Genomic DNA, 23,169 nt, shown 5'->3' with positions numbered 1-23,169 from the left:
ACCTTAACCATAGTTTGGATTCCAGCCTTAGCTCTAGGCCCGGCTTGGACTGACTCACACTGTGTCCCTGCAGGTCCTATGTCTATGCTGGCTTGGAGGCTGGTGCGGAGTGCTACTGTGGGAACCGGCTGCCAGTCACACGCGTCAGCCTGAAGGAGTGTAACCAGGAATGCAAGGGGGAGAAGGGCGCCTTCTGTGGGGCTGTTGGTCGGCTCTCCGTGTACAGCGTGGGGCTGCAGCAGTCGGGCTCCAGGAAGCGTGAGTGTGCCAACCTCATCCCGAGAGTTTATATGTCACCCATGCCCTACTCAACCTACCCACAGCCCATAGGCCAGAATTGGAGCTCCCTTCCCTGTCACCCGCTCCAGACTGGTTCCTGCCATGCTGCAGAGAGAGAGTAAGGGCCATCAAAAACTATAACTGCCTAGGATCATGACTGGACACACTTTCCCTTGTCCCCGGCAGAAGAAGCTGAGTAGGAAGCCTGGGTTGACGGTGTGGTCACAGATAGCTCAGTTCCCTTTGCGGGGTTCCAGTCTGTTCTCTGACTTCTTTGGATAGAGCTAGGTCTCTAGCCCTACGGTGGTGAACTTGAGGGGCTGAAACTGGTTTGAGGAGATAAAATAAGACTTGAGAATGTGCATCTACAGCCCCATGTGTGTGTGTGTGTGTGTGTGTGTGTGTGTGTGTGTGTGTGTGTGTGTGTGTGTGTTGGGAGTTTAACTTATACCATCTACCAGGGCCTGCAAGCTCTAACATGAAGGTTGGTTCTGGAGCTTTCTGGAGGACCTTGGAGAAGCAAGAACAAAATCTCTCTCTGGGGAGCTATGCAAACATACAATGGCATCAAGGGTTCTCAGATAAATTCTCACCAAAGATGAGCATACAATTCAGAATTACACAGCTTGGAAAGAAATAGCCCAGCCCTGAGGACCATGGGGGGCCACAGTCACTGCACATAGGGCCAAAGTACAGGGAGAGTGACTCCTTCCTGGCTGCTAGAGATGCTCAGGCGCTTCTTGCATCGGACAGATGTGCTGGGGAGCCAGGAGGCCTAGATGGGGCAGTGGCTTGGAATGAAGACACTGACAATGCAGACGAGCTCAAGGATTTGCTAGTGAGTCCATGAACTCAGCAGAAACCCACTGACACCTAGTGTGTGCCAAATGTGGTTTACATTGTCTTCCCTTGGACACCTCTATGGCTTTCTGAGGATTGGACTGGCTGTGTTCGCTTCTTGGATCTTTTATTTCTTTGGCCTTAGATGATTAGTCTGATATCTGATCTCTTATCCTGATCTCTGGTCTCTTACTCCCGAGACCTAGCAGGATCAGCCTGAGGTAGACTCTGGGCCACCCTACCAACTTCCAGCAGACTTAGAGACAGCCAGTTTTTTGTTTGTTTGTTTGTTTGGTTGGTTGGTTGGTTGGTTGGTTGGTTTGGTTTGATTTGGTTTGGTTTTTTGGTTTTTTGTTGTTGTTGTTTGGTTTTGGGTTTTAGTTGTTATTGTTGTTGTTGTTTTGCCTCTGCTTTCGATCGGGATCGGCTGAGGGACAGATGGTCCGGTCATTCAGGACAACCTCTGATCTTGAGAGGGCCAGAGCTGCTGTCATGGTTGTGTTGGCGGTGGTGTCAGTGCCGTCTCTGCAGCCCGCTGTGTGGCTGACCTTTGCACTGCTTCTCTCTCCAGGAGCTATGCTAACAGGCTGTCAGGGGTGACCAGGTGGCCACCCTTTATAAAGTGCAGCTTGCGGCTGCTGGGACACACGCACAAGTATGCCCTTGCCTTCGAGTTGGGATGAGGGTCAGTCCTGACACTTCATCAGTGTCATCTGCCCTGCGAGGCCCCAGGGCTCTCATCTGGGGATCCATAGTGAGGCCTATAGAACAGTCTACACTTAATGGCATTAGCCACGAGCAGTCACATCAGTGATGTGCACAGACCATTTCTGTGACCACCCAAGCCACATGGGTGGCTTCCCTGTTGTCGGTCATGCTGAGCTCCGTCCCCCCACCAGGATACTGTGCCTCATTCTATTCATTCACTCACTCAGCACCCCTTGGCATCTCTTGTTTCAGAGTTGAGGCTGGTTGCAGGGAGCCAAGGGAACCACACACAGCCTCCTTCTGGGAGCTCTGTTCTGGAGTCTCATGACTCCCCATTGCCCCCCAACCCTGCCATGGCTTGGACTCCCTGAGATACTAGTTACTTTCCTTCTCCTGTGTTTTGCCTGCCTTAGTGACCCTCCCTTCCCTTGTCCTTCTCAGCCTGTACCCTCAGCCTCTGTCTCATGCCAGTGACTGAGCTCTGAGGCCTGAGCTAAGTCTTTGTTCTTTGTGGCCTGACCTTGCCACGGGATGGCACAGAGTCTTGTGTGTGATGTATGTCATTAGTTTGGGCTATTGTACCACAGTCCTGTGCAGGTGGGGGGATGGGAGATGGGTAGGATACAGCTGTCAGGAGCTGGCATTGGAACACACACAATGCATCCATAACAGTCCTCAGAGCTTGAAAGATGTCTGTCAGTGAGGAAGAGCCCTCGAGTCTGTGACACAGGGCTAGTCACAGGCTGGACAGCCCAGGGCCTGGGGATTAGAAGCCAGCCATTTTCTCTGTAGCAGGTAGCCTTCTTGGCTCTGTACACTGATTCACAGACCCCTGGTTGTTCTGTGGTCAATCAAGATGGGCTTCTAGGTCCAGAACTTGGCATGAGTTAACAGTTTATATGGAGAAATTCCTGCCCTGATGGAACCTGGCGAGAGTTTGTGCTGCTGGCCAGATGTGGCAGGGAGAACAAGCATAAGTGAAGATGTCAAGCCTCAGGAGACCTGATAGGAAGAAGAATGTGGGATGCGAATCAGATGCCAACTCAAGAAACTTATCCCCAAGCAGCTGGTGCTGGAACATTCCAGAAGGTTTGCTCAGTACCAAGGGAACCAAATAGTGAGCTGAGCTTATCCACCAGAAGGTTGAAGAACAACTTGGCAAGAAAACTCCTTTGTGACACAGGATTGAGGAGTATGTCTAGAACCCGGGCAGGAGTTCAAGACCAGAGTGAGGAGGCCTTGCTAGAAGGCCCAGGAGTGCCTTGTCTGCCCCAACACAGCAAGAGGCAACAGGCAGTCCAGATGCCCAAGTCCACTCACTTCTCCATACGTATTCTCAGGAGTCATAGAACTTTCTAGACTACCAGCCTGCCAGCTCACCTTCTGTGAAAGCTAGCATGAAGTAAAATGCAAAATGAAGGAAAGAAAAACAGATACCCAGACCCCTCACCTCCACCCCTACCCCCACCCAAGATATTTGGCAGGAAAGGCGACCCCTTAACTCTGACCTTTGTCAGAGACCCTGGGTGACCATGGTTCCCATGGTGGATGTTTCTCAGGTACTTGGCTCAAGACTGTCTGGACCCTTTATCCCTCCCCCTCCCCTCTCTTGTGATATCTGCCCCTCCTGAGTCTATCCGCATAGGCCTTAGGACCCAGAGCCAACCACAGATACCACTTCTCACCCAAACCCCATTTTCTTCCCTGCAGGACGGACTGCCACCTACCGAGGGTGCTTCCCACTGCCAGAGAATGTCACCCATACCTTCTCCTCCTCCCTGACACAGGCCAACATGACTGTGGAGACATGCTCTGGATTTTGTTCCCAGAAAGTAAGAACTATTACTGTTGTGTGGTGCGTCAGTCATACAGTGTGCATGGCGGGCTTCAGAGCAGGGGTAGGGCCCATGCTGGACCATACACATCCACTTTGACAGCCCAAGTGGCAGCCAAGGAGTAGAGGGCAGGGTCAGGCCATACAACACAGGGTGTGTTGGGTAGTTCACAGGTAATACTCTCTATGATTTGAGGCTGCACAGGGAAGGCTGTAAAGCTAGAAAGAATGTGCCTGCATGTCTTTCTGCATGGAAGCTCTTGGCACAAATGTCACATGTTAAATTGACCTTGTTTGGACTCAGAGATGCTGGCTCAATCCTTAGGGACAGCTGATGGATTTTCCATTTTCTGTGCTAAGGGCTGTGACTGGCTGCAGGGGCCATGTCACAACCACTCCTGTGGTTCAATGCAGGCTTTGGAGGGGAGTGGAACTCTGCTGGGGCTAAGCTGGGCGAGGCACCAAAGCCACTGTCCCCACACTGTGTCCTTTCTCGATGGCAGAGAAAGAGCTGTGGGCAAAGGCTGGTGGAGGTTGCAAAATTCAAAGTCAGAAATGTATGAGGTGTGGTGGGGAGCTCTGTGTCCACAGAGCACAAGGCATTAGGTTGAGATTCAGCCACCTCACACTGTGGTGGATGCTGCCTCTCTGCAAGTGACCCTAGGTGACAGTGGTCTGGGTCTAGGGCTGATGCAGTAGCTTCGAGGCTCTGTGGTATTGAACAGCATAACAGAGCAGAGCTAAGGGAGGAGAGGGCATTGCCTGTGACGATGGTGACAATGACCGTGAGCAGAAACTAACACTGATCACACCTGCACGCAAAATGCTAATCATTTTCAAGCACTCGTTAACACATTCAACCTTCCTGAGGCCTAACAGGATGGCTGGGATGATGACCTGCATTTGGCAGGTGAGGAAACTGAGGCAGCTAAGGCAGGACGCTTGAGCTGTCTGCTGGGACCTGACAGCGGCGTGGCACATTGTGGGCGTTGGATGGAGCAGGGGCAGCCGCAGGGCAGCGGTTGTGACGTCCGTCCTCCGGCTGACCCAGACCCTACAACCGCAGAGGGTGCTGCCCTCTTCCTGTTTCCTCAGCTCTCTGGAAATGCTTCTCTGGCAAGGTGGAGGAAGAACAAAGCTTTTATAGGCATTTTCCTCTCGCCCGGGTGCACTGCTGACGTACTTCCCCAGCTTTGCCTCACCAGCGTTTGCAAAGCCCGGCCCATAAGTCACAGAGCAGTCACCAGTTTGGGGACTCGCAGACATCTGGCCTGGGAAATCACGTCTCTTCTCATCCTCATGGTGGGAACTGAATTCAGTGGGGGAGGAAATAAGGGCACCCACACAACTGCCAGACCTGCCTGGGGCTACAAGGAGATAATAACCTGAAGTTTTGAGCCATTTCCCCATAGGGCCCACCAAACCCCAACTTCAGAATGTAGAATGCCACTGGTCTAGAGCAGGATAAAGGCAGACTTCCCAGCAGCTTTGGAGGGGTCAGCCTTTGCAAAGAAAGGCTGCTTTAATCTCAGCATGGGACCCCTCATATCCCTGGTGGCTGTAGGATTCAGCTCAGGTTTGCAAAGGGATAAGCCTGGACACAGGCACAGCCAGGGCTCCTGACTCCACCATCTGTGCTTTTAGACACTACAACCTCTTGTGACAGAAGGTAAGGGAGAGATGAGAAAAAGAGCGGGCGGGGGAGAAAGTGCAGTCACCAGGACTGCAGGCCTGGACCCCTCTGGTTAGCTTTGAGTAAGTGATGTGTTTATGTAGAACACAATAAAGGGATACCAAGGCAACTTGGCTGGCTCCTGCCTCCCTCCCACCTAGCCTCCTCCCTGGGAGTCAGCTCATTGCCCTGGCTTCCTATGACCACATTCAGAAACTGAATATTCAGTCGGTTGCATCCTAGACAGGTCCATTACAAATCCCACAGCTACGGGTAACACAGGGCCTGCATTCCACTGAACTGGCCCTGTTCTGCCAGACCATCCACCTTAGAGATCACTCTGTATGGGTTTAGAAAGTGAACTCCAGTCTTTCCCAGCCTCACAGATGTCCTATAATTTATTTAGCCGATCCCCTACCGTTCAGCTTTTAGATTGTGTCTAGTCATTTGCTTTTACAAACAGTGCTGCAGTGACTATGTTTAGGTCATTTTGTATGAGTGAGTCTGTAAGGAAAAGAAGAGAGAATAAAAAAAAAAAACCACTGTGGGTTCAGGAGGTATCTTTGTTGTTCAGTCTCTGCTGCCAGATTGCCCTTGGCAAAGGTTGTACTAACTTTGCACCTCTTTACAGAGACGAGGGAGGGAATGTGGCCACTCCTGAAGGGTTCTCTTTCTTCCGGGAGGGGACCTCCTAGGAAAATGTCCCAGTATTCTGGATGTGTCTCCCCCCTGGGCAGCCTTCTAGAGCCCAGAGAGCTCTGCCTGGTGGTTGCAGACAATAATTTAAAGATGAGAAACTCCTTGCTATTTTCAGCTCTCCTTCATATTTGCTGGCACAAATCCACATCGCTCCAGCTTTACAGTGACGTGTGCCAGAAGATCCCCGCAGGCTCTCGGTATCATAAGCCGTTTGGCACCTTAGCACCTTGTCTGACTCCCCTGCAGATGCATCTCAGGGGTGAGTTGCTGACTTAGTTCTAGCATTTGCAGCAGCACAGCTCATCAGAGCCACATGGAGAAGGTGCCCGTGCCCTCCGAGTAGCAAGTGTGGGAATCATTTCACTCCTCTCTTGTCCCAGCCTGGTCGGTCCGATGGAGCCGGAGGGGGACATTTCCTTGAGTCCTATTGTTGAGAGCTGCAGGGGTTTGCAGCTGTAAAAGAGTCACCCTTTACAGTGATCAAATTGAAAGTGACTTTTAGCAAAGTACATTTAGTAGGATTTGGCTGGATCGCCTAGGCTAATGTTTACCACGCTAAAATCATGTGTTAGGTGCCTGCAGAGCCCAGCGATGGGTGAGGCTCAGCCAGGTAGGGTTTAATGGCTGGGGATGCTTGGCTGAGTAAGGCTAGTGGCTGGAGGAGAGGTAGATAACTTAGAGGGGAGGAGGAGCTGGAGCACCTAGGGCAGTGTGAACGGATAGATAAGGGGAATGGACGTTGATGGTCATTTTGTGGTAACCACTGTGTGATGACCGCAACATTGCAAGGAGAGGCAGCTGGGAGTTGGTGTTGAGTGGACGGTCGTTTTCTTTTTTGTTTTGTTTTACTTGTCCCCAACAGGAAACAGGAAGCGACTGATGATTTAGTTGGGGGGGGGGTGCTGTGAGTAGCGTGACACTCGTGACACTCTCCGTCTGTAGGCAGGATGCTCTGGACCACAGGGAGCTGTGGAGCTCATGGGGGAAGGGCTTGAGCTGAGAGCTGCTACAGGAGCCAAATCCTCTTGAGCGGATGGGCCCACCTGGGAAGAAGGTGACAAATTCTGTGTGTGTGGAGAGTGGCTCTGGCTGGTAGAGTTCTCCATAAATCCCCTTAGGAGGCAACATTCTGCAGGGTCAGCCTCAGAGATGCTTGGCAAACCTATGATCTGGCTCTGGAGTGAGGGATTCCAGCTGTGGCCAGAGCAGAGCCAGTAGAATATCCTTGATGCATCAGAGTGTGAATCTGGTCCCTTGTCTTCCCCTTACACACTGGTATAATGGGACTCAAGGCCTCAGCTTGCAGATTCCTGGTTTGGCTTCTCCCCTCAGCAAGGTCTCATCCTTGGACTGGACCTTGAGGGTTGGAGATTTCATTGTTTCAGGAACTCCACATTGTAGGATATTTTAGCAAGGACCCCAGATTCTACCCATGGGATGCCAACAGGAACTCTCCCCTCAGGGGTCACAACTCAAACTTCAGACATTGGCCAAGATCTGTGGAGGTGAGACCCACAGCCCCAGAGAGCCAAACTGAATGTGTCTGCCCTGCCCTGCCTTTCCCATGGCACTGAATTCCATTTTCTGCGTTAAGGCCTGGGGTGGGGAATGCACTGGAACTTGGTCTGCCCTTGGCCTCTGCAGGGAGTGGATTCCTGACTTCCTTCCTGTACAGAGTGAGTGCGTGGTAGGACAACAGCAAAGGAATGCTTGGCTGTACTTTCTTGTCCCCAGTCCAAGTACTTCCTTGCCTAGAAAGGCCAGTGTCATGGCAGGACTGACCAGCGCCAGACTCGTCACATCTTCACTGGGGCAGAAAATCAGCTCAGATGCCACATGCAGTGGGAATGGCCAGACCCATACTGCAATACAAATGTGTCCAGTCACGGGGTTGGGGGTGGGATGGGGCGGGGGAAGGGGGGTGCTCCCAGCAGGGTGTTCAGTGGGGCAGAGCTAAGCCTGAGGGCGTGAGCCTAGGGCAGCAGATGTGAGAGGCGGTGCTAAGAAGCAGAAGATAGAATGTCCCCTCCCTGCAGCACTTCTGAGCTACCTGCTGAAGCTTCTTAGTGGGCTCAGAGAGAAGGATCTCTAGTTCGGACTAGTTAGATAACACAGATTTAAGAAGCTCCGGGAAGGTAACTGAGCAATAAAGAACATTTGGGAGCAAAAACCAACCTCTAATGATCTGTTTTCACTAGCATATGTTAATTATCTATAATAATGAATTCCATTCTGGCATTTTCACCATACACATAGTGTATTTTTATCGTGGGCACCCATCCCATCAACTTCTCCTGTTTCCCTACTCTTTCTGTTGACCCCTTTTCTCTTCCCACCTAGTGTCTTGTGTATTTTCACATCTTTATTAATATTGATGGGAATTTCATTAGGGCTGTTTACAGGATCCTGGGTGAAGGGTTGTTTACAATAGCATAGGCTCTTTACTGGTGGCTACGCCACAGGAGAAAAAAAAATGTCTTTTTTAAGATTATGTGAGTCAGATATGTACAGTGATTGCAGTGCCTGCAGCAGCCAGAAGAAGGCATCAGATCCCCTGCTGGACAATGGTGAGCCACCCAACATGGAAGCTGGGAACTGAACTTGGGGCCTCCAGGACAGCCACAAGGGCTCTAAACCACTCAACCATCTCTCCAGCTGCCCCTCCCACCGAAAAGAAAAATGCATTTTAAAAGGCCTCTAAAATGGCCTTGTCTAATTTCTGATTTTTTGGAGATAAAAGGAAGCTTGCTCCTTTCAGTCACCTTCGAGATCCTGATGCCTCCTTTCTTCCATGCAAGGTGGGAAGCAGCCGGGGTGGCGGGTTAGATACTTCCATCGTGCTGGTTCCATCTAGGGTGATTAATTTAAAGACTGATATTTGTGTGCAAGAGCAGAGACTGTTGTGGGAGTGAGGGTTCTAAAATGGGAAGCCGTGAAGTCTGACACTGTCTGCAAGCAGGTTAATAAGGTGTGACTGTCCCTCCCCGCCCCCCCCCCTCCTCCCCCGCCGCCTCCCTCCCTCTGGAACTGGAAAGGAAAGCGTGACCCTGAGCCTGTGTAACCCCCCCCCCGTTTTCCTGCTCTGACTAAATCCCCCTGAGCCCAAATAGATGGGAGAGTCCCACCCCAGGGAGACCCCCAGCAACCGTCTTTGCCTATGGTGGACTCTGTGGGAGTCTAAGATCAATGATCCTTGACATAGCAGGGTTTTCTTTTGTTGGGCCATGTACGTGCCTTCTGAGAGCAGCTCAGGACTGGTGTTTAGACCAGACACGGTGGCACACACCTGCCGTCTTAGCACTCAGGAGGCACAGGAACCATATGACTGTGAGCTTGAGGCTAGCCTAGACTGCATAGTAAGACTTGATCTCAAAAAAGCAAGGTCCGTGGACGGGGATCCCTGAGCTCTTGTTTTGCTTTGTAAGACCTTGGTTGCATCCCGAGGACATCACGTAGCAGAGTCGTTTAAAAGCCCACACAGAACCGCAATGCTGAACTGTGCGTGTACTCATTGTTTTAGTTGGTTGCAAAGGTAGAAAGGAAGCTGTTACAGAAAATTTGAAGGTGCAAAAATAGAAATAAAACTTACCTATAAGTTTACTACGTCAGAAAAAATAAGAGCTAAAACATAGCAGCCTTTTGACCTTATCCTAGGTACGTGTGCAAGAGCTTTGTTTTCTAATGTAAACATTGGGCCATTGCATCTTACATTCATTCTCTTCTTTAATATGACCTGGACATTTCTGTTGCCGTGCTGTGATTTTTGTAGCTATATGGCTTTCCACCCTCCCCTCCCCTCCTCTTCCCTCTGCTCCCTTCCCTTTCTCTCCCTTCCTTTTCTTCCCCTCTGTCTGCTTCCCTTCTTTCTCTTTCTCATTTCTCCCCCTCTCTCACTCCATTCTCTCCTTCTTTCTTTTATGCATATGTATGTGTGTATATGCACGCAAGCGTGGATGTGTGTGTGTTCACACACATGGGCAAGCACACATGTGCAAGAGCTCACAGGTACATATGCATGTGGTAGCCAGAGGACAACCTTGGGTATCGTCCCTCAGAAGCCATCCACTTTGGGTTTTATTTAGGCAGGGTCTCTCACTAACCTGGACCTCGCTAAGTAGGCTGGGTTGCTGGCCTGCAAGCCCCAGAGATCAACCTGACTCTACCTCCCCAGTTCTGGAATCCCAAGTATGCACCACCACATCTTCCCTTTTTAATGTGGGTTCTGGAACTCAGGTCCCCATGCTTGTAAGGCAAGCACTTCACTAATGGACCTATCTCAGGCCTACTTCCTTATTTCTTTTGTACTCTTTGCTTTCTTTTCTAACCTGCGAGCACATTCACAATTATTTCCTTGAGCTGCATTAACAAGGGAGCTAAGGATTTGTGGTTTCATATGTACACATGGAAGTACATAACAAACTTTTGATATGTTTTTCTGACTGCGTCTTGTCTTTCTCAAGTTGGTCCTGAGAAGGGCTTGAACTTGTGATTGTTCAAGTCCTAGTCCCTGCCTGCTATTTTGCATGTGTGATGCTGGCTGGTCCTGTCACTCCCATCCTCCACCTTTTGTGCTGAATGGAGGGAGAACGCCTACAGGAAAGTGGCATGGATCCAGTGATGTCACGACTTAAACATTTTGTGCTTCCCGAGTAGCTCATTGTCCAGGTGATGATTGTTTCTCTGAGTCCTCTGAGTCCTTCACTGGTGGGACATGTTTGAGAAACTGACTCAGGAGGAGCTAGTTCTTGCCCTGATGGTTAGATGCCAGGTCCCTGGGCTGTTGGTGGTTGGATGTGTCTTTGCCAGTTCTTCTCTCTTACAGTGTTTGGCTTTCATGGAAGATATTCTCTGGGAAGTTGGTCTAGTTTGCCGATTACCCATGGACTTGGGTCTTCTCAAAGCCATGACAAGCCTACTGATACCCATAGGTTTCCCCAAGCCATCATGTTTGGACTTTTTCTTGTCCCCGTGGGATGGATGTTTAGCGGGAGCTCTGGCATCTAGAGGCTGGATGTGTGGAAAGGGCCTGCATGGAGAGCCTTACACTGAGTGGTCTTGCTGGTGGAGCCTCTAGCACCAATCTTTGAGCCACACCCATATCCCCACCATCCTAGCTGTTGGGTACTTTCTGGAAACCACTTGAAGCTCATTTCACCCCTAGATCCCATGAATGGAGATATCCACAGCCACAGACCAAGCCTTTGCTCATGTCTTCCTGCGAGACACAGAGCCCTACCTTCTGTCTCAAGACCTGGCCCTTGCCTGATGCCTTCTCCTGGTCAGGCTCAGTCCCATCCTGCCCAAGTCTCCATCCCAGGCAGGTGCAGGATCAAGACTACGCTGTGTATCCATCCTGCCCCAGGATGCAGACCTAACTGCCTCTCCTCAGTCTCTGCTGGATTCCAACAACCCCACGCCATGCTCAGGCTTTCTGCTTGCTTTTTCTGCCTGGCTCTTTTCAGCTTGTTCCCTACCCGCCTTTCCTTCTGTCTTTTTTTCCTCGCTGAAGGTTGGAGTGGGGGCAGGGGCATGGGAGAACTGAAAGTTGGAAGAGAGATAAGATTCATCAATATTTAATTTTTATGGAAATCGTGTCCTCGAAATCCCACGGGACTGAAAATTGTTCTGTGTTTTCAGGATCCAGGGATGTCGCTGAAGCGGTCATGTTGTAAATAAAACTGTATTACTATGTGCAGCTCCCCCGTTGCTCTGCAAACACCCGGAAACTTGACAGTTTAATCCACTCAGGGAGGCAAAAGGGTTTGGGTCACTGGTGGGGGCAGTGACATGCACATGAAGTGGCAGCCCTAGGATATGAGAATGGAAGGCTCGACCTCAGCAGCATCAGTGCCACTGAGGAGAGTTAGGAGCCCTCCAGCCTCAGCAGAGCATGGGCTGGGGACACTGTTGGCCTCAGCAAGGATCCCAAGATAGCAGGGCTTTAGGCATGGGATGGCTGACTCAGAGGTAACCGCTTTCCCCTCCCTTACAGCCTTTGATGCTCTTGACTTTAGCTAGCAGGAATATGGCATGGTTTGTTGTTAATAGGTTTTGATGGTGGTGGAATCTAAAAAGGATGTTCATTCATTCATTCATTCATTCATTCGTTTGTTCATTCATCAAACACTTACTAAAAATCTGCCACACATTAGAAGACTGTTTTAGACCCTGAGGGTCTGGCAACACACAGGACACAGAAATCCCTTCCCTGTTTACATCCTTGAGAACAGGGCAAGACAACAAACCAGGAGAAGAAATAAAATCTAGGGTATGCTGTGCGGTGGTGAGTGCAGCGGTGAAGAGAAAGGCAGGAAAGTCCGTGGGTGTTTACACAGGAGACATTCATCCTTAGATGTCTCAAAGCCGCTCTGTCCACAGTGGCTGGAAACAGCTTGGACGGCTGTGAGTTGGTCAGCACACGGTCCAGCCACACGTGGAATTCTATGTGACAGTAGGAAGGAACAAGCTGCCGATGTGTGAAGTGGCAGGGACGGATTAAACAAATGGTTTTCTGAATGAAAGAAGCCATGCTCACGAAAACACACACTCTGCGATTCTATTTATGTGACACTCCAGAATGGATACTGCTGATTCGCAGTGATCGAAAGCGGGATGGCGGTTGCTTAGGTTGAGGCAGGGAGAGAGGTAGGAGAAAGGACAGTGGGACCTCTCAGTGGATGGAAGTGCTGCCTGTGTGTTCATCAGAGCTGACCAAGCTCTAGATGTGGGGTCAGAGCACTCCATTAGGAACTTAATAAGCAGTATGCACAACGAAGGAGGAGCAGGGAGAGCACTCAGTTTGGAAAGGGGTGGACAGAGGAGGCCTCACTGAGATGGGGGCTAGAAGAAAGCAAGAGTGGTGTGTGGGGAGGAACATTCCAGGCCATTGAAAAAACAGGTGCAAAGGCCCTGGGGTGGGAGCCTGGCTCAGTAGCCAAGGAACAGAGAGAGCCGGTGTCTTAACTGACTCAAGCTGCTGCCTCAGCACCACAGACTGGGCAGATTAAACAGCAGGTATTAAACCTCACATATAGCTCTGGAGACTAAAGCTGGAATCATAACTTGGAGGTACCAGCAGCCTTGGTTTCTCCTAAAGCCTCTCTCCTTGGCCTGTATCTCCCAGGGTTGTTAGATGTTTACATTAGCCTGCTCTTCCTGTGAGGACACCAGTCACAATGAAGGGCCATCCCAACCTGAAGGCTTCGTTTTAATTAACTCTATGGAGACTTTGTTTCTAAATAAGGTCCACTCTGAAACTCTACCATCACAGGCTGTGCGGGAATGAGCAAGGCACTGCCAAGCCACTGTGTGCCCCCTAAGGTAACACAGGGGCCTGGAAGCCCCCGCTGGGGTGAAGGTTCTACTGAAGGATAAGGCAGGATGCTGGTACGGTGAAGGAAGGGGGTGAAATTGCAGGGGCCATATACCACTTTTCACCAGTTTACATCCATAGGGACGGACTTCCAGGAATGTCCCTAGTCAGACTACCAAAGGGGCTTATTTGTAAAGCATGTGGGGCCCCTGTATGGAATCTACTTAAAGACACAGTGGGGCCTGTCAGTCCCTTGTGTCAGTGAGCACAGCGCCATCCTAGCATGAAGAAGGATGGGAAGGTGGGGGACAGGGGTTTCTGGGCTCAGAGGAGAGGCTCTACAGTGCCGTGGGAGTCAGTGATTAGCATTTCTTCCTGGCTGTGTCCCCCAGGCTCCGCTTCACCTCCCCTGGCTGTGACACTATCTCTTGTCTAACATGAGTGCATAGCTCCTCGGCTTTACCAAGCCATGCACAGAAAACGCTATTGATTTTCCTTATTTATTTATGAGATTTCTTGCTGTGGGCAAAAAATAAAAAGGTTTGTGCAGTGGCTCCCTTCACAACAAACACCATCCTCCACCCACTGCCTCCCTCTGTCACGCAGGCTCTGAGCCTAAGAGGCCTGCTGTGCCTCTTGGGAGACATGGGAGTGGGGCTGAATGGCCCACCTACTGCCCGGCACATAGTGGGTGCTCACAGACATGTGTTGGGGAGGGGTCTGAATGCATTTCTTGAATGAACTGTGGCAAACACTCAGAAGGAAACCAAATATGCCTCGTTCCTATGTGAAATACCTACTGGATGTCAGGAATAACCACCGGGGCTCAGCTCATCTAGCCATCAACCTACAGGGTATATTTTGTTGTCTTTTATCAATGGTGAGGGTCTGAGTGGTTGAGCATCTTGCCCATTGTACACATGAACCAGACTTCATATCCAGGCCTTCGGGATTCTCTTTCTGCTGTATGATGTGGACACTCCAAAGTGAGCAGAAGCCCACTCGAGCGCTGGCTGAGCCCTCAGAAATAGGTGTGTCCAGTCTCTGTCTGGTGGAGACTTTCCATTCTCAGAAAGGTCCCATCCATCATCTGAGCATGTCAGGAAGGAACAAGATTTGTGTTTCTCCACTCTTCAGTCTTTGGAGAAAAGACTATAGGATCTGACCCCGTTCTGCTGTAAGACCTCTCTAGGTCAAAGGTTGGCTTTTGTCCATTTCCAGGGGGAACGTAACTAGCCACGGGTCTGTTATCTAACGAAGCAGTGTTCCACGTCCCAAGCTGCCCGTGTCAGTAAAGCTGGCTTCCTGTCCTCACAGCTTCACTTATGTGAATCTCTTCCCTGATGCCCCCACTCTACCACTCCTGCCAGATGCCCGGCCACAGCCTGGACCCTGTTCCAGGACCTGCCCAGCATTCTGAGCTTTGTTTGCCTGTGCCCAGATGCTCACACAGTGTGGCGACAGTTGTCACCCATTCGCTCTGAGCTCCTGCAGGGCAGAAGTCACATCTCACTTCTGTGACTACCTCCGGTTTGGACACAGAGCCTTCTGGTCATCCCTGCCGAGCCTGTGTGAGTGGCAGCACCTCCACAGAGTGCAGCTAACACCTGAAGTGCAGGTACAAGCCACTCCCTCCCTGACCTCACACTCCTCCTCTTCTTCCCTACAGGAGTTTCCTCTGGCTGTCCTCCGGGGCTGGGACTGTTACTGTACCTACCCTACCCCCCAGTTCAGCCTGCGGGATGCTGTGGATGGAACATTGTGCAGCCAGGCCCCTGAAGCTCAGGAGCTACCTGGCTACTGTGAGGTTTACCAGACACCTGTACAAGGTGAGCTCTGCATATCCACCTGGACTGTTGTGTTGGTCTGGAGCAGTGGTTCTCAGCCTTCCTAACGCTGTGACCCTTAAATACAGTTGTGGTGATCCCCAACCATGACATTATTTTCGTTGCTGCTTCATAACTGTAATTTTGCAACTGTTATAAATTTTAATGTAAATATTTGATGTTTCTGGCAGTCTTAGGTGACACCTATAAAAGGGTCATTCTAACCGCAAACGGTTGAGAACTGCTGGTCTGGGCCCAAAGAGCTCCCAAGGCTAGAAAGACTAGGTGTGCCTGACTGTGAAGCCACAGGGTACAGGATATGTAGTGTTCCCTGTATCTCTTCTCAGTGGATAAGGGAGAGGAAAGGCCGGGTGAGGCCAGGCTTCTTTTGAAAATATCAGCTATTGGGGATGGTAGTATAAGAGGCAGAGAGGAAGAGCAATGAGAAGGGAACTCAGGGATTAACACAAGACTCAGAGGCACAGGAAGGGCACTTAGGTCTCAGAAGCCTCCATGTGCTAGCAGTCCCTTGGGGTGAGCATCATCACACTTGGGCTCTGCTGATCCTAGGGACTGATGGGGAAGACTAACTCATAGAGAGAAGCATCCCCGCTGTTGTCTAGTGCCTCTAGGGATTGCCCCCTAGTGACTTGTATGTCTTCCAGCAACCCTGGGGAGAGACCATAAAAAGCACAGCTGTTGGCCTGAGATCAGCCCAGCTTCAGTTCATTGCGCTGCAGTGGCATGGCTGGGTCCAGACAGAGTTCTGTCCATCTCCCCTAGCAGAATCTGGAGTTCTCTGTGTTATGCCAAGACACTTAGGCTGTCCCAAAGAGATAGAGTGGGGTGAGTGTCCCCAGAACACCCAACTCCCAACCACCAGGGATGGAAGGCTTTATTATATCACCAGTCACTCAAGGTACAGGTGACAAATTGCTTAATCACCAGTCCCTGTCCAGAGGACTTCAGCAACAGCTCTGAGATCACAGTGCGGGTGAGTGACTCCATGGTGACTTCTGGGCTTTCAGACACCCGGTGCACAGACAGGAGGTTCCTGCCCAACAAGTCTAAAGTGTTTGTGGCTCTGTCAAGCTTCCCTGGAGCTGGGAACACATGGGCAAGACACCTGATTGAGCATGCCACTGGCTTCTACACAGGAAGCTACTACTTCGATGGAACCCTGTACAACAAGGGTAAGCCAGGGGTGCTGGGGAAGAAGAGGCAGCCCCCTACGGTCCCCTCACCAACCAGCCCTCCTCAGAGCACTGGAATTTCCCCCATAGCTCCCCAGACAGTAAGGAGGCCTCATTATGCTGAGAAAATTAACTTAACCAGCTCAAGTTTGTGTGCTGCTCAAGAACGCAGACCCTCAGACAAGTCAAGTGGCGTCTAAATTTGGCAAAATGCATTTCTCAGTTGTCACGGGGTACAGCATTTGCTCTGGGCTTCTGCACCAGAGTTTGATTTGCAAAAAGAGCTGATACTGTCAGAAACCAAACAACCTAGTGTGCTTGGCAGCAAGTTCTTAAACTGGTTGTGCATGTGTAGCCTAGCCCATCTTCCCTGAGATGCTAAGGGCACCTACAGATGCGGTAGACAGTTGCCAGATAAGCACACGGCCCTGCTTTCTCTCACTGACCCCTGTGCCCAGTCTGTAGTGACCTACAATATTTGCCTAGGAGGCCTGTCCCAGCTGCCTGGATTCACATGCAGATAAGTGGCCAAAGAGTGGAATTGCCAGCTTCAGGGCTGCCAAGAGGCACCTGGGCTGTGGGCTCTCAGACATGACCTAGCATTCATTTGGCTATAGTTTGAATCTTCCTCTTAATGGCATCCTAGCCTGTTTGGTAAAAATCAATCAAGGCAAATGCTTCTGGTGTTTGACCCATGACAGTAGCAAGCTTTGGTGGGCAACCCCCAGTTCTGGGTTTGAGAGTTGCGTTTTCCAGGTACCAGAAAAGTGCTGATGCCACCTTAGATATGGATGCTTTGCCACCACTACCGAAGGGAGGCATCTATGTTTTCAAAACCCCAAAACAAGTTTATGGGGATTTAAGGAGCCTGTTCTCTGAGCTTGGTATCCTGGATGAGGCTGACCTATGGACTAGGGACTCTGGGCATCATCCAGAAAGCCTCCAGAGCATCCCATTTTGTGGGTTCTCCTGCTCTGCTCCCTTAAGCCCCTGTGCTCCACACTTGGACCATACCACCTTCTGGTCCACCGCCTCAAAGTTGGGGTCTGCTCTTGTTCCTTTATTGTTGTCATATTTATTCCTCCTGTTGCTTTGACAAGATAACGCTGACGGAAGCAACTCGAGGAAGGGCGGGTTTATTTGGATCACAGTTTGAGATGGAGTCCTTTGGGGAAGTCAAGGGAGCCGAAGACTGAGGTGGCCGTGTCTGCAGTCAGGAAAAAGAAAAGCAATGGGTGCTTCCTCCTCCTCCTTTGTGTCACAGGACCTGGTTCAGGGCAAGGGTGTCACTTTCCTTTAGGGTGGGTGTGGCTCCTTCAATTAACCCAAACCAAGATTGTCCCCCATGGATGTGGCCAGTGTCATATCCTTCACGGGTGTGCCCAGAGCCTTGTCTCCTAGCTGAGTCCAGTCTTACCAAGTTATAGCACTAGCCACCAAACAAAGTCCAACACAAGGAGCCACGAGAGCTTTGTGGAATCCTGTGACTCTGGGGACCAATGAGTCCAGTCTGAGCTTTCCTTTCCATCAGCTGTCACTGCGATTCTAAGTGCACAGTGCTTCACCAAGGATCCAAGGGAGGGTGTGGGTAGCAGAGATATTGGTCTGGGGGACAACCCTCCACTCATGGGAGTAGGGTTATGAGTCCTCAAATGTCGTGGGTGAGGCCTTTGCCAGACTTGCCCTGGATCCTGTAGTAGAGAATCTTTACACGTGTGATAGTCCAGGGACCTGTGAGAGGCTATGGCATAAGGTCATAGGGAGGCTACTATTGTTTACAGTCACTGGCCGATGATGGCTGTCTTGTCTCTCCTGGAGAGGTGACTAGAAGATAGGAGCTTCACAGGAACACTCAAGGGCACACAGGTGTCAGGATGCTGTGTGACACTGTGTAGGTCACATACCCACTCTGAGCCTCTGTCTTCATCTGGGCCAAAATTCTTTACAATGCTCTTCTGAAATGATCTCCCTGGAAAGTCCAACATGTGTATCTATAATCAGACCCTGGGGGCTGCAGGAGGTAATTTGCCTCTTGCCCATGTGAGCATCCTCTTCCCTACTGGTAGACACCTCCTGTTCACACTTTCCCTGAGACAACAGTCACTCCTCTGAAGGCCTCTCCTGTCCCCATTCATAGAACCCCCATTACCCCCTCATCAGTCCTTGTGTTATTGTGGAAGTGGGATCACCCCAAGTGGGGGTGAGGATACCTTCCTCCACAGAGGTCCTCTGATTCCTCCTGAGCAGGGTTCAAGGGTGAGAAAGACCACTGGCGGAGCCGGCGCACCATCTGTGTGAAGACACATGAGAGTGGCCGGAGGGAGATCGAGATGTTTGACTCTGCCATTCTGCTGATCCGGAACCCCTACAGATCTCTAGTTGCCGAATTTAATAGGAAATGCGCTGGACACCTGGGCTATGCCCCTGACCGCAACTGGAAGAGCAAAGGTGAGGGGCGGATGGCCTGGGCAGGGGCCTGGCGGGTATAGTAGGGTGGTGCAAGGTCAGAATACACATTCCTGGCTGTGGAAGGCCTGGTCACACTCATTTCTCCCCATCATCCCCAAGCTTTTTCTGTCCACACAGTATGGCACTTTATATGACTGCCATGCTGATGGCAAGCCAAAATCCTCCTTTATTCACCCCCAGTGGTGGGTGGCGAGGTCACATAGGCCTAGGACTTGCATAGAGCTGAGACAGCCCTAGGTGCACATGTCCCCGTCTGCCCCTCAGCCTGAATCAGGAGGCCATGTTCACCTGCCATTCAGAAGTGAGAAGGGAGTGTGCACACCTGGTCTGTGTCCAGGGTTTAGCATGATGGTCCTTCCTAAGCGGCCCCCACTGACTCTTCTGTGGTTTGAAGGGGAATCACTGTCCAAGTAATTCTGCAGATGAGCCCAGAAGGTAACTTGATTTGTCCAGGGTACCTGGGTCGTGGTGGGCAGGGCTGGGTCTTAATCCTGCTTCCTAGTCATCTTGGACAACCATAACAAGGCAGTGGAGATGGGGGACTTAAATAACTTATTTATTCTTCATGTCTGGTGAGGCCCTTCTCCCAGCTTTCAGACAGTACTCCATGGCCATATGTCAGAGACTCTCTTCTTGTAGGGACACTAATCCCATCTCAAGGGCCATACCCCCCCATGACCTCATCTAACCTAGATTGTCCTCCCAAAGCCTCTTTTATACACACTATCATATTCAGGTCTAAGGACGTCAATATATGTTACAGACATTCAGTCATAATACCCTCGTTTCCTGATATGGGACGGACGCTCTCTTTATGAAGTGATCCTGTTGACCTCATCTCCTGAAATTCTACCATTTGTCAGGCCCTGGCTGAAGAGCCTGCCCTTGAAGCACTGCGGTCTGGTCTTTGCCCCCTCTGCTCATAGATTGAACTCTCATCCCCATTATGATGATATTTGATGGAGGTGACGATGTCAGTTAAGTCATGAGCAAAGCTCTACCCAGGGCAGCATGGGTGGAGATGCTACAGGACCACCACCAGCTGAACCTGTGCTACCCAGGCCAGCATTGGGTAGAGATGCTACAGGGCCAGCACCAGCTGAACCTGTGCTTCCAGGGCTAACCGGTGACCCGATGTTTCCAGTCATTTCCATCCGTAGTGCCTTCTGCCTAGGCCAAACCCCAACAACCATCCTCTGCTTTCAGGCATACAGGGACAGTGGCAAGAGATCAGCCCCATCCGCCTGCAATACTCATGCTGAGCTCAGGTCAGCTTACAAGCCTTAGAACCCTGAGCAAGCTTCAGCCTTTTCCCAAGAGATCAGTTTGTTTGTTTGTCTGCTTGTTTTTCCATCTTCAAGACCAGGATTGTCTCATCTCATAGGATTATTTTGAAGATGACAGAAAGCAAGCCATAGCATGCCAGGCATATCAGTAGCTTAACTGTGGAAACTTTTAGACAATATGGAAATATTTTAGACAAAATATTATTCAGCTTAGACTGTTCTGGAAATTTCTATGTACCCCAGGCTGGCTTTGACTCCTAATTCTCTATTTCAGCCTCTGGAGCACTAGGGTTCTAGGTGTGTAGTAGATCTGCTGCCCATCATTGGAAACTCTTACTTGGGACCATCTTTGTTTTCACACTCTTCTCACTCCAAAAATAATTTCTTTATATTGTAAAAAAAAAAAAAAAAAAAAAGGCATCTCATGGTACCGATCTGCAAAAGCTTTGAAGCTCCCCCCTTGTCTGTGTCTCCATCCTGCATCCTGCCTCCCAGCGATGTCATGGGTTCAAATTGGCATGCATACTTCACACACCACATTCTCTTAGCACGACGGACAGAGCTACTCAGCACCCTCATCTTCCTGGGGCCCAGAAGCTGATGGCATACATTAACCACTTGCCATTCACAGAGCAGTGGTTCCCAACCTTCCCAATGCTGCGACCTTTTAATACAGTTCCTCGAGTTGTAGTGACCCCCAGCCATAAACTTATTTTCATTACCTCTTTATAACTGTAATTTTGTTACCGTTATGAATCATAATGTAAATATCCGTGTTTTCCGGTAGTCTTAGGCAATCCCTGTGAAAGGGTTGTTCAGCCGCCCCAAAAACACATTGAGAACCACTGCCCTAGAGAATGCAGGCAGATTGGTCCAGATGGCAGGCAGTAGAACCCTGAGTGTCACCCTCTCCTTAAAATTCAATGTGCCCAAGGGACAAGGTCAAGATGCTTATGGGGTCATCTGCACAGAGACAGATTGCTTGGGCTTCCTCTTGATTTTGACCCCTTTTTTTTCTTGCTATGGCATCATGCCCTGGGGCCCACAGGCCCAACCACACTCCTTGTCCAGGATAGTCCCAAAGGTCAAAGAACTCACAGCACACAAAAGAGGGCCAGTTTTCGCTTGGTACATGGCAGGCTATATCTATCTTAAAATGGTACCCAAGACCACTGTCTTTCAGGCAGATCTAGGCCTCTGCCAAGTTGAACCTGACAGGAACCCTTCATTCACACTGGACACCCAAGTGGGCCAGCCTTAGGTCGAGAGGTCAAAAACAGGCAGCACCTTCTCCTCAACAGACCCTACAGAGCCAGCAGCCCCAGGAGGCAACCCTGACTTCAGGACTTCTCTCCCTGTTTCAGAGTGGCCAGACTTTGTGAATAGCTACGCCTCCTGGTGGTCCTCGCACGTCCTAGACTGGCTCAAGTACGGGAAGCGGCTCCTGGTCGTGCACTACGAAGAGCTGCGGCGCAGTCTGGTGCCCACGCTGCGGGAGATGGTGGCCTTCCTCAACGTCTCTGTGAGCGAGGAACGGCTTCTCTGTGTCGAGAACAACAAAGAGGGCAGCTTCAGGCGGCGTGGCCGGCGCCCTCATGACCCGGAGCCCTTCACCCCGGAGATGAAGGACCTGATCAATGGCTATATCCGGACAGTGGACCAGGCTTTGCGTGACCATAACTGGGCTGGCCTGCCCAGGGAGTATGTGCCCAGATGATATGCCCACCCTGGCTACCTGGTCCTGCTGAGATGCAGCTGCACTAATGGGCTGAACACTGCTCTAGTGCACTGATCTGTGGACCCCTGGGCTGCATGGCTGCTGGCGCACAGTCAGCAAGGTGTTCTCGCGGGTGCAACTTCATGAGCAGGGGATCCACCAAGCCTGCCCAGACAGATGCGCATTGCAGGACACTCCTTGCCAGACACTTGCACATCCTCAGACACACTTAGACATCATCCACCACTCACAGTGCCCATTTTAATGTGCCTAAGCCATTTGAATAGGGTGGACCAGACACTCCCAGCTTTGCACACACAGCCAGATGTGGATACATACATACAGGTGCCAGGGTGTATGCTTACAGAGACTGGCTGTCTGCCTCATATAGACACACGTGCACACACTTAAGGCTTTGGGAGGCCTTTAGCTTCCTGGGTCCAGCTGGGCACAAACTGGACTTTTGGGGCCCTTGGCTCTGGAATACCATTCTGGGCTGGCGGTACTGCTCCGGGCAGTACAGTGGGGAGTGGGGGGATGGAGGTACACAGACAGACTGTTGCTGATGGGTACTGTGTGACCCTGGCTGTTTGTCTGACATCCCATAAATGTGTGTGCTGTGACATCCTGGCACTGCAAACCACTGTGTCTCTGCCTCTCTCTTCTCCATGGATGGGGACTTGGCAACACTGTGGCAGCATGGGACCCATTGCTGCCCCCACCCCCCTCTGCAAGCATACACATGCTGACCTTAGAACAGCCACTACTGTTCAACACAGCGCTGTTACCCTCTTTTAGCTAACAACACCAGGGCATCTAAGAGTAGTCCGCTTGCTTCTCCACCCAACTGTTTTGGAAAGCTGCAGCTTCAAACCCTGTCTGTACGGAGTGAGCGCCAGAGGCTGGGATGGCAGCTTGGCCTACAGGGGACCCCCCAGACTCAAGGGAGACCACATGCCAGCAGGAGGGGTTTGTGGTGAGAAAAAGAGACCCTAGATGATAGGTCATCTCAGGGACCACTAGGAGCAGTTGCCCCTCACATTAGCAAGCCCATGCCTTGTGGAGGTCACACAGAAAATTCTATACAAGCCAAGTATAGAGACATCCACCTTCCTTCTCAGCACTTTGGAGGTTCAGCAGTAGACTCAGGCCCTCAGGCTCATCATCAGCTTCATATAGTGAGTCTGAAGCTAGCCTGGGCTACACAAAAGAGCACAGAGTGCTGTGTGTTCCTTGAAGAGGCTTGACAAAGCCTCTGCCCACCCCCTGTGGCAGAGCCCTCCCTGATACCACATTCATTCTGACTCTGCCTGTCACTGCTAACAAGACACTGC

The 23,169-nt window shown here is 50.9% G+C and overlaps 1 protein-coding gene across 3 annotated transcripts in view; it reads left to right on the top strand.

Moving 5' to 3' along the window:
• Positions 1 to 22,428, top strand: part of Wscd1 (WSC domain containing 1) — a 40,321-nt gene extending 17,893 nt beyond the window's left edge. For all 3 annotated transcript variants that reach the window (XM_038327397.1, XM_038327394.1, XM_038327395.1), the window contains 6 exons: positions 74 to 258; positions 3,538 to 3,659; positions 15,014 to 15,173; positions 16,199 to 16,363; positions 18,611 to 18,811; positions 21,483 to 22,428. In XM_038327397.1, the coding sequence (XP_038183325.1) occupies positions 74 to 258; positions 3,538 to 3,659; positions 15,014 to 15,173; positions 16,199 to 16,363; positions 18,611 to 18,811; positions 21,483 to 21,835 (1,186 nt within the window). In that variant the 3' untranslated portion in view covers positions 21,836 to 22,428. The remainder of the gene's footprint in view (positions 1 to 73; positions 259 to 3,537; positions 3,660 to 15,013; positions 15,174 to 16,198; positions 16,364 to 18,610; positions 18,812 to 21,482) is intronic.
• The last annotated feature ends 741 nt before the right edge of the window (positions 22,429 to 23,169 follow it).

The sequence above is a fragment of the Arvicola amphibius genome, chromosome 4, assembly GCF_903992535.2.
Source record: "Arvicola amphibius chromosome 4, mArvAmp1.2, whole genome shotgun sequence".
In the NCBI taxonomy this organism is placed as follows: Eukaryota; Metazoa; Chordata; class Mammalia; order Rodentia; family Cricetidae; genus Arvicola; species Arvicola amphibius.
Note: the sequence above shows the minus strand (reverse complement) of the source record. Positions and strands in the feature narration are given on the sequence as shown.